Here is an 11498-nt window from a genome sequence, read left to right as displayed (position 1 = left end):
TAGTGAACCAATAACTAGAACGGTTTGATGACAAGTTAGGTTTTCAGAACCTTTGGATATCACAAAGATTAAAGAGCTCCAACTGAATTTAATCAAACTTAATTAGACGTTGTGTTTTCACCTCATAAAGAGAGGCAAAAATCCAAGGTTCTGAGAACCGGACCAGTTATCGAACCGCTCTAGTCACTAGTTCACTAGTCTAATCGGTCCAACCGTGATTTAACCAGAAAATCGTTTTAGAATAAAATAATAAATAAATTATCAATAAACATTCTAAAATAAAATTATAGTCTAAATATAAATCTTAAAATATCTTCCAAATTTAAAACACTACATGAAATGTTATCTTCCAAATTAATAATTTACAAATTTGTTATCAAACTTTACACAAAGTGTATTCCAGAAGATCACTGACTTCAATACTAAAGAATGATATTAGAGGCTAAAAAAACATCATAAATACAGTTTCATACCCTCTAATATATGCATGCATTATTGCATTTACGCAGTTTTCCTATCATCTTTGTTTCTTTTTATTATGGCAGTCATTTCTTTTTGCTTGTTATTTGTGATTTGTTAGAAAACTCAAGTTACAAGTGTATTGAATACATTAATATAATTAGGGGTGGTAAAGCTGGGCTTTCTCATTGTCAAATAGATATGACAACTCGAACCGGAGAGGAAAGCATATATATAATACACAATATTTTATTATTAAATCAGAGCAGCAGCAGCATAGCAGAGCCAAATATCAAATAATCATTCAACAAATAATAATCTGTAATTGAAATCAATAAATCAACGTCACAGTAAAAAACAGCAGCTCTCGTTAACACAATCAAAAATACCAGCCGCACAACAGAACCAGAAATCAAATAAATCATCAACAAAAATTCAAAAACAGCAACAAATAATCAACAAAAACCATGAAATCAATAAATCATCAGCAAAAAATTAAAAACAACAGAGCCACAAATTCAAAAACAGCAGCAGCACAGCAAAGCCATTTTTTATCAATAATTTTAACAAAAACACAAAACTCCTGTAATCTTATCCATTATTTCAATTTCAGAAACAGAGTTAATCAACTAAGAACAAGAACAAGCCAGTAATTGAGTTAAAATTCATTATCAAGCAGTGAACAAACCTAATCAACCAAGAACATGCCAGTAACAGAGTTAAAATTCATTATCAACCAGTGAGCAAAGCCAATCATCCAAGAACAAGAGCTGAACAATTCTAGTGCATCCGAGGCATTACCGTCGGCGAGGGCAGGGAGCTGAGATTTGACGGAGATCGACGGACGACAGGAAGCTGGCAACGAACACTGGCGAGCTGGCGACAGATGACGGGAGCTGGCGACGAACTCTGGCGAGCTGACGAACCCGACGGACAGACGACGAGCGAAGAGCTACGGAACAGGACCTGGAGACGCTAGCGTTGGACGAACGCGAGGAGGGCCTTCGAGCACGACAAACCAGGAGGATTGGCAAACGACCACCACGAACCAAGCAGCGACGGTGAGACGAGCGGTAGCGCTATGGAGGCTAGGGTTTTCAAGGAAGACTTGGATGGAACTATGGAGGTTAGTGGGTGGACGGAGCAAGTGATGCGATTCTGAGGGAGTGAGGGAGGACTGAGGAGCTCGAGAGGAAGGAAATGCTGCTGAAGAGGAGGCTAGGGTTAGGCTTAGTTTGGTAAAGCTTTTACTTTTCAAAAGTAGCTTATAAAAGTTAACTTTTAAAAGATGGTTTTTTAAAAGTTGTAGCATTTATGTTTGGTAAATCAAATCAAAAATAGCTTTTAATAAACATAAGCAGGTTGATTTTTTTAGATATGATTTGGGGGTGTGAGTTATGCTGGGATATGATTATTACAGGTGATTTACACTGTTATGACGGCGTTGGTTTTTTGGAATTTTGGGGGAAGAAATCGGAGCCACCGATTTCAAGAGGGAGGAATCGGTCCCACCGATTTGTGTGAGGGAGAGGTTGATGGATATGAAATCGGTGCCACCGATTTGTGTTTGAGAGAGGCTGACGGGTATGAAATCGGTGCCACCGATTTGTGGTGCAAGAAAACGTTAGCTAAGAGTGCAATAATCGGTCCCACCGATTACTGGAGGCAGAGAATTTTATTTTAATACGGGGTGCACCAATCGGACCCACCGATTTGGGGGTGCAACGGTCGGTCCGTCCGATTTGCCATTAGTCCATACAAAAAGCGGATGGTGGAAGCCCCATTTTTTCCTCGCCAGTCTCAGCTAATGTTCATCCTCTCTTCCTCCTCTCTGTTCTCTTCTCTGATTCTTCTCCTTCATTTTTGTAAAAAAAATTCGTGTGAGGTTGAGAATAGTTAGTGTTATGGATGATAGAGTTGTATTGAAGATTTATTATTACGGGTAGATTTTATTGCAAACATATGAGGGAGTTCAATTTGTGTGTGAAAATCTATTAGATGTTGTTATTCCGTTCACGTTGTCATTTGAGGAATTGAAAGGTGTGATTTGTGAGAAGATAGATTCTCAAAGTTGTAGGAGAGTATCGTGTATTTTGTACAGGTATCCTTTACCTGTGTTTGGTGGGTTTGTTCAATTTCAGACCAAGTATGTGATGGACGAAGCGAGTATGCATGAAATGTTTTCAATGTACATGGAAAATCGCGACCGAATGTCGTGCATCGAGTTATATATTGAGTTTGAGCAATCTGAAGCGGACCGTAACATTGAATTGGAAGATTATAACAGTGAAAGCGAAGATGAATTTGAAAGTAACTATGAGATCATCGGTCAAGGTGAGGACAAAGAAGAAGCTGGCGGCGCCATGAACGCAGATGTGGCGGAAGTTGCAAATGCACTAGCAAACCCGCATCCATTTCAGGAGCCTTCTTTCATGCGGTCGTTGGATTTGGAGGCTATGCACGCACCGGAGTTTCCGCAATATATGAATGCAGGTGCGTAAACCTAGGTAGCTATGTGAATCTCTGAAGTAGCAGATCGATAAGTCGGATGAGTAATGTATGTGATATGTGACCAGGCATTTGTCACCATAGCGTTTGATTTCTTTATTAATTAATAGTTCTTTGTTGTGAATGATATTTAGTTGTTGTTTACGTAGATGGAATAACGAAAAATAAGACTATAACGATCTTACATAGTATAGTGTGATTGTTAATTGAGTTGTAATGAAAGACTTCTTACTGAGTACATAATGAAGCATTTATTACTTTTGATGTATGCAGCCCCTGCTGTTGTGGCGGATGGTGAGTTCATAGTGGGGATAGAATTCAGTTCAAGGGAGGCAGTAATTAAGGCAATGAAAGATTATACCATCCGGAGAGGTGTGGACTATCGGGTATATGAGTCGGAATCGACGACATTCTATGCCAAATGTACAGAATATGGGAATGGTTGTGACTGGTTGATAAGGGTAACGAAAATGCAGAAGAAGTACTGTTGGGAGATAAGGAGGTACAATGGAAGTCATACTTGTACCAGGTCTACTATTTCTCAAGACCATTCGAAGCTGGATTCTAAGACAGTTGCAGAAGCAATCAAGCCGTTGGTAGAGGTTGACTCGTCTATAAAGGTGAAATCAGTAATTGCTGATATCCAGTCAAAGTTTAACTACACCATCAGTTATCGCAAGGCTTGGTTAGCAAAGCAGCAGGCGGTCAAATCAATTTTCGGAAGTTGGGAGGCATCGTATGAAGCTTTGCCGATATGGTTTGAGGCAATGTGCCACAAAGAGCCATCAGCAGTGGTTCACTTTGAAACAATGCCAGCTTACCAGGAGGATGATTTGGTTCCTGATATACGTGTTCTACATAGAGTCTTTTGGAGTTATTACCCCTGTATAAGGGCCTTCAGACATTGCAAGCCAGTGGTGCAGGTGGACGGGACTCATTTGTATGGAAAATACAAGGGTTGTTTATTGGTTGCAGTCTCACAAGATGGTAATAACAACATCGTGCCTATTGCATTTGCCATAGTGGAGGGAGAGACTTCTGATGCATGGCACTTTTTTCTGAGCAACCTGCGTCAACATGTGGTGAAACGTGATGGTGTCGGACTTATCTCTGATCGACATGATTCGATTAGATCAGCTATTGAACGAAGTAATGGGGCGTGGTCTCCTCCTAGAGCTTTCCATATGTTTTGTATCCGGCATATTGAGTCCAACTTCTTGAGGAAGTTCAAGGCACCTTACCTGCAGAAGCTTATCGTCAACATTGGTAAGTTTGAATAGAATGAACTTTGAATTTATTGTAAGTACGATCAAATAGAATGGTGTTCATAGTTGACTGAATGTTTTTCATAGGATACTCGAGGACGACCAAGGAGTACCAGATGTGCTATGAACGATTAAAGGAACGGGGTGAGGCTTACACCAACTGGCTTGATCGGATCCCTCGTGAGCAGTATGCTTTGGCCTTTGATGGTGGTTACCGATGGGGTCATATGACCACCAATCTTGTGGAATGTATCAACTCCGTCTTAAAGGGTGCACGCAATCTTCCAGTCACTGCACTTGTTAAGGCTACATTTTACAGACTGAATGAGTTGTTCACTAGGAAAAGAGCCGAGGCTGAAGCTCGAATCAGTGCTGGACTTGTGTTCTCTGAGATGGTAACAACCAAGCTGCATGCAAATCAACGAGCATCAGGTAACATACAGGTTAGCTGTTTTGATAGAGAAAATGAAGTCTTCGAAGTACGCGAGATGCCTAGTGGGGTTGAGTATGCAGTTGACCTACGCCACCATCGGTGTGACTGTGGTGAATTCCAGGTTGACTGAATTCCGTGTCGATACGTGTTTGCGTGTTGTGCAAATCAGAGGTTGGATTGGCAAGTGTACGTTAATGACGTTTACAAGATGGACCAAGTTTGACGAGTATACAGAGCTAGATTTCGACCACTGGGAAATCCGACAACGCGGCCTGCTTATCATGGACCTAGATTCATTGGAAACCCGTTCCTCAGACGGGTAGCCAAAGGCCGGCCAAAGATGACCCGCTTCTTGAATGAGATGGACACTCGAATGTTGCGTCGCCCGAGGCGATGCAAGCAATGCGGGGCCGAGGGCCATAGTCGCAGTAGATGTCATCAAAGTGGTGGACCGAGTGCAGGTCCAGCCGAAGAGTAATTGTTACCTTTTTTTACATTTCGTTTGGATTTACATTTATGTACGACATTGACATTTGAATTGACCAACCGGTGCTTTTATTCATTTCAAATCTGATTAACATACACGATAGAGAGTGGGCTTAACAACCTAATTAACATATTAGATAGGCAAAAAGTAATAACAACGTACGTAACATACTCAATAAGTAACTACTAATAACCAAATTAACATAGTCAACGATAACAACCTAGTTAACATACTCAATAAGTAAATAGTACACATTATTTCTTAAATAGTAGTAAGAACCTAATAAACATTCTCAACAATTAAATAGTTACAACGTCACTTCCTCGGTGCCCACCTCATATCTTTGTATAACTTTCTGCACTTCTTTGCAATCCTGTTAAAGGCGGATGGTGTATACCGGTTTGCACTCCGACGTGGAGGATCAGCTCTGAGGTTGTAACCTTTACCTTTTTCACTTGTGGCCGTACCTATGAAAACACAACAAATACAAATACAAGTTCATTGTCGAATACAAATACGAATATAAATATAAATACAACAAATACAAATACAAGTTCATTGTGGAATACAAATACAAATATAAATAGAAGTTCACCATGAAGCTACTAATAGAAATTCAAGCCCTAAATCATTACTAACAGTTTATTTTACCTGCACTAGGCGCTGGATCCTCGTTAGCGGCATCGTCATCCTCATCATCACCCTCATCCTCTTCCTCATCCTCATCCTCATCCTCATCATCATCCTCATCCTCATCCTCAGCCTCATCCTCTGGATGGTCGACTAAGTAGTTATCAGTTTCCTCATGAGGAAGAGTAATCGGAATACGTCTAGGGTTTCCACTTTGTATGATCCCTCCCGCCGCTTCAGTACTTCTACTCGAGTCAACAGACATTCTGACACCAGAATTATCAGATGAAGTGCGAACCCGAGATCTCAAATCGAATGACCTCCTAGCTGGAGTAATACCACCCAAATGTGCTTGATGGTCGGTGGGAATGTCAACATAATTACCTGAATATGTGTGGTGCGACCCTGATGCCATGAAACCAAGCAGCTGATTGAATGAAGGTTGCTCTCCATACTCAAAATGTGGACCACCCCAAAATTGTTGATGTGACGGGACTGGCACTGAGTAATAATCAGACGGATGCGTGTTAGGAACATATGGTGCAAAATACTCAACCCCTTGTTGAGGCGGTTCCGGTGGCGGTGGTGGTGGAGGTACGGCTGCCGGTTCCGGTTCCGGTTCTGGTGCCGGTGGTGGTGGTGGAGGACCTTCTGGATTCTCTTCAAAAACAAGGTTCGACAATTGCAAGGGGTCACCATATGCATCTCGGTACCAATGCATGTAAATTTCCAACGGATAATGTAAATGCTCCAAGTCTTCAGATAGAATGTGACTATATCGATTGGTCCATTGCATCACCCAACGCGAGTGGGTATTGGCCCAATCTTGATTCTTAGGCCCAGTTAGAACTTCGCCGTGTGATGCACCTAGATCCCGCTCTTCACTAGGAACACCCTGTGTCAATCCAAATTGCCTCCTGACTCTATCAGTTGCATGCCACTCGATGCATTCAAAAGATATAAGTGGCACTGTGGCACTCCACATAACCGAATTATGACGGATGGCTAAAGGAATTACGTCCGGGTCGATGTACCCAATGCCATAAGCCTGCCAAACTAACTGGACACATCGAACCAGTCAGATGATTACACAACAACTACTTCACTTAAGAAGTTACATAAGGTACTTGTATTTTACACAATACCTGTCCTTCTTGTAGATCATCCAACAACCTCCTGTAGTGCGCAAGCGTTTTATATCGGTAGGCATAGTTTTGACGGTCCCAGTTATGCCACCTGCAGACGGACAATCCATTTGTTAACTTATCTTACCATAAACAGAATACAATTTCTATCAATTCTTTCAATGCATACTTTAATCAAAATGACCTGTTTGCAATTGGGAACACTCGGGGATTGCCAGGAATCGGCGCTAGAAATGGTAGCCGGATCCAAGCCCAACTGACCAACAGTGTCAGTGGACCGTCCATCTCCTTGCAGTCGACACGAGTTGCCCTACACAATGATCTATACAAGTGTGCCAGGCATGCCGAACCCCAACTAAACTGTATGATCCCACCGAAGTTACGGAGCAAAGGTAAAAATTTTCAGTGCACCGTTGCACCTGACTTATCTGCAAACAGAATTTTCCCAAATAACAACATTATGTGACACTTTACATACATCTGCATGTGCACATCATCATTCAACACTATACGATCTCTCACACCCCTAAACCACGTTAATTTTATAAAGCTCCCTCTACAGTCATTTTTGCTGGGTGCAACTCCAAATTGGTGCAAGCACTCGGCTTCCAATGCCTCGAAGCTACTCATGGTCGGACCTGTAACCGGAAGACCATTTGTTGGCAGGCCGAGAATTACCGCCACATCCTCCAAGGTCACGGCACACTCACCAACCGGAAAATGAAAAGTATGAGTCTCGGGCCGCCATCTCTCAATCAGAGCATTAATCATTGCTGACTGGCCTTTAATAACTCCAATTTGGGATACATAATAAAATCCAGTCTCGCATAACTGTGCCTCAACAATTTGGTTATATGGATCCGGCGAGTGTAAATGATCGCACATCAACATCCTCAAAGCCTACAATACCACATTTTCCAATATAAGAACAAGTATAATATAACTATATTATTCAAAAACACAATTATGATTAACATGTCCATTAAAACTAATTCCCAGCATAATCGCAATTCAAACATACACATTAAATCTGTTATACAAAAATTCTTCAATCATATGCATTACCTTATAACAGAAATCAATTAACCTTACACAGTAAATCAGCCTCTATTATTATTATTATTATTATTATTATTATTATTATTATTATTATTATTATTATTATTATTATTATTATTATAAACAAACAGCATACTAATCTTTCATTATTATTAGTATCATTATTATTATTATTATTATTATTATTAATTATTATTATTATTATTGTTATTATTATTATTATTCATATAAACAAACAGCATACTAATCTTTTATTATTATTATTATTATTATTATTATTATTATTATTATTATTATTATTGTTATTGTTATTATTATTATTATTATTCATATAAACAAACAGCATATTATTATTATTATTATTATTATTATTATTATTATTATTGTTATTATTATTTTTATTCATATAAAAAAACCTACTAATTAATTATTATTATTATTATTATTATTATTAATTATTATTATTATTATTGTTATTATTGTTATTATTCATATAAAAAACCAGGATACTAATTTTTCATTATTATTATTATTACTATTATTATTATTATTATTATTATTATTATTCAAATAGCATTCTAATTCTAACTAACTTTTCTGTTATTATTATTATTATTCAAACAGCATATATACTAAATTTTTCTATTATTATTATTAGTATTATTATTATTGTTATTATTATTATTATTCATATAAACAAACAGCATACTAATTTTTTATTATTATTATTATTATTATTATTATTATTGTTATTATTATTATTAATTATTATTATTATTATTGTCATTATTATTATTATTCATATAAAAAAACAGCATACTAATTTACTATTATTATTATTTTTATTATCATTATTATTATTATTATTATTATTATTATTCAAATAGCATACATACTAATTTTTCTATTATTATTATTATTATTATTATTATTATTATTATAAACCAAACAACATACTAATTTATTATTATTATTATTATTCAAACAGCATACACTAATTTTATTATTAATCATAATAATTAACGATCATAACTAAAATAATTAATAAAATTTTTATTATTAATCATAATAATTAATTTAATTCAATTACTAATACTGATAATAACAACAACAATATATCAATATCTCCCTATTCCAATCTAATATGTACAGATCTTATTTTTTTTTTCTCTTTCATTCATTATTTTTTACAAACACTTATTTTTTCTTTTTTTTTTTAAATAATATACATAAAAAAAAAACCCAGTTCATCCTCCCACACCGGTACAAACATTCATCTTCATCTTCATACATACATACAAGGTTTATTCCTATTTTTATTTCTATTTCTAACCACCTAATAATAAAATTATACATACATACATGTTTAATTTCTAATTTCTACTTAGTGCCATTATAATATATATAGTTAATAAAATCTAAAATTATCACTATTATTATCATTAAATAAAATTATTAAAAAAAAAACTTACATAATTTGGATCTCCAAGATAATTAACAATATGAAGTTTCGATTGATTTACTTCCTTGGTTTTCCTTTTTTTTGGCATTTTTATTGAAATTTTTCACTGAGATAAAGGTGGTCCAACAATGGTGAAATGGTGGGGTTGAGAGTAAGCAGAAAGGGAAAGTTATTGTGAGGAGTGAAAGAGATAGTGTTGGAGGGTGAAAGAGATAGGGGTATCCGGTTTTGAGTGGGTGAAACGCATAAGGAGTCACGGGCCACCCAAGAGCTACCTGCATGCGCGACGCGTGGCAAGGGGGTCACTAATCGGTGCCACCGATTTGCGCACCTCTCCCTCCCTGAAATCAGTCCCACCGATTTCCTTACCCCCGTCGGTGCCACCGATTTCTTCAACAACGCCGTCACATCTCCGTCAAACACCCCAAAAGCCCATAACGCTGCCAAACACCAGCACCTTCCCCATATCAAAATTAAAAAACTCACATAAGCAACATCAATTGTATTTGGTAAAATAGTTTTTAAAATTTAGAAATACTATAATAGACATAAACGCAAACATTAAATTTGAAAATTAGTTAACATATGAGGTTATATTAGACTTTTAAATTTTGAAAAGCACAAGCCAACTTTGAAAAGCTCTATCCTAGGTGCTTTCAAAAGTACCCCGATCTTTTAAAAGCTACAAGCACAAGCACATAATCTTTTTTATTTACCAAATACAAAATGAGGAGCTTGAGCTTTTAAAAAGCACAAGCACCTCTCCAAAAAGCTTTACTAAACCAAGTCTTAGTGGGTTACCGTTTCTCCTTCCTTTTTTTCTTTTTAAGAACGAAACAGCGTCGTTTCCATTCAAAAGGTGAAAACCGGTCTTATTGCGGTTCGGTTCGACCGACCAATTTTCAGCCGGTTCAATTGTTCAAAAACGGTTTTTAAATTTGGCGATTATAACTTCTAACCGAACCGTAATTCTTGTCCTCCCGGTTTTCATAACCTGAACTAATCCATCAATAGAAATTTTAAAATTGAACTCATCCATATTCTTAACAAATCAAGTCAATAATATTCAATAAGAATAAATTTCTACCTCAAAGTCATAACTCTAACCAAGTCTAACCAAGTATTTTAAATTTACGTGCACATGTTCACTGTCGTCGCTTCTATTTTAAATTCATGCGCGCACGTTCACTACGGTCGCTTCGCGCACGCATGTTCTTCTTCTTCCCGATGTTGCTTCTTCTTATTTTCCCTTTTTGTTATCTTTCTCTTTTATTATCGTCATCACTAACAACACCAACATTTTGCTATCATCTTTATTGGTTCTGATTTTCTCTAGTGTCATTATTAAATAATTTCGGTTCATTTTTTAGTTTATTTGAGGTTCATTTGGATCCGGAAATGAATTGGATGTGTTTTTATCAATGATTGAGTCTTTTGATTGCTTGTTCAAAGCTGAACTAATTTCGATTCATTTGTGTGTTAATTGAGGTTCATTTGATACTGCTGATAAGTATTGACCAAATTTTTTATTCCTTAAGAAATTTCGGTTCATTTCATAGTTTAACTTAGGTTCATTTTGTTTCGTCTCACTTGAATTTGTTGAACTTGTTCATGTGTGGTTGTTTAGTTAGTTTTTGTTCAAATCTGAACTAATTTCGGTTCATTTGTGAATTACCTGAGGTTCACTTGATGTTGTTGTTAAGTATTGATTAAATTTTTTATTCCTTAAGAATTTTCGGTTCATTTTTTAATTTAATTTAGGTACATTTGGTTTCGTTTCGCTTGAATTTGATGAACTTGTTCATGTGTGGTTATTTAGTTGGTTTTTGTTCAAATATGAACTAATTTTGGTTAATTTATGAATTAACTGAGGTTCACTCAATACTGTTGTTAAGTATTGACCAAAGTTTTTATTCCTTAAAAAATTTCGGTTCATTTCTTAGTTTAATTTAGATTCATTTGGTTTTGTTTGGCTTGAATTTCTCCTCCTCATCTTCCGCTTCGTCTTCTTCTTTTTCATTTTTTTTTCTTCATCTTATCCTTCTTCTTT

General features: G+C 36.6%; 2 protein-coding genes across 2 annotated transcripts; one reads left to right on the top strand and one right to left on the bottom strand.

The window, feature by feature from the left end:
* Positions 1-2631: 2631 nt before the first annotated feature.
* LOC148562388 (uncharacterized) lies at positions 2632-4367 on the top strand. The gene is made up of 4 exons (XM_088489900.1): positions 2632-2683; positions 2737-2952; positions 3241-4233; positions 4330-4367. The coding sequence occupies exons 1-4, from the start codon at positions 2632-2634 to the stop codon at positions 4365-4367; spliced, it is 1299 nt and encodes a 432-aa protein (XP_088346026.1).
* A 1100-nt stretch (positions 4368-5467) lies between these two features.
* On the bottom strand, positions 5468-6578 carry LOC110263792 (uncharacterized). The gene is made up of 2 exons (XM_088489404.1): positions 5804-6578; positions 5468-5619 (listed from the first exon to the last, which is right to left on the bottom strand). The coding sequence occupies exons 1-2, from the start codon at positions 6576-6578 to the stop codon at positions 5468-5470; spliced, it is 927 nt and encodes a 308-aa protein (XP_088345530.1).
* Positions 6579-11498: the final 4920 nt, after the last annotated feature.

This window comes from Arachis ipaensis, chromosome B6, assembly GCF_059453495.1.
Source record: "Arachis ipaensis isolate K30076 ecotype BB chromosome B6, ASM5945349v1, whole genome shotgun sequence".
NCBI lineage: Eukaryota > Viridiplantae > Streptophyta > Magnoliopsida > Fabales > Fabaceae > Arachis > Arachis ipaensis.
Note: the sequence above shows the minus strand (reverse complement) of the source record. Positions and strands in the feature narration are given on the sequence as shown.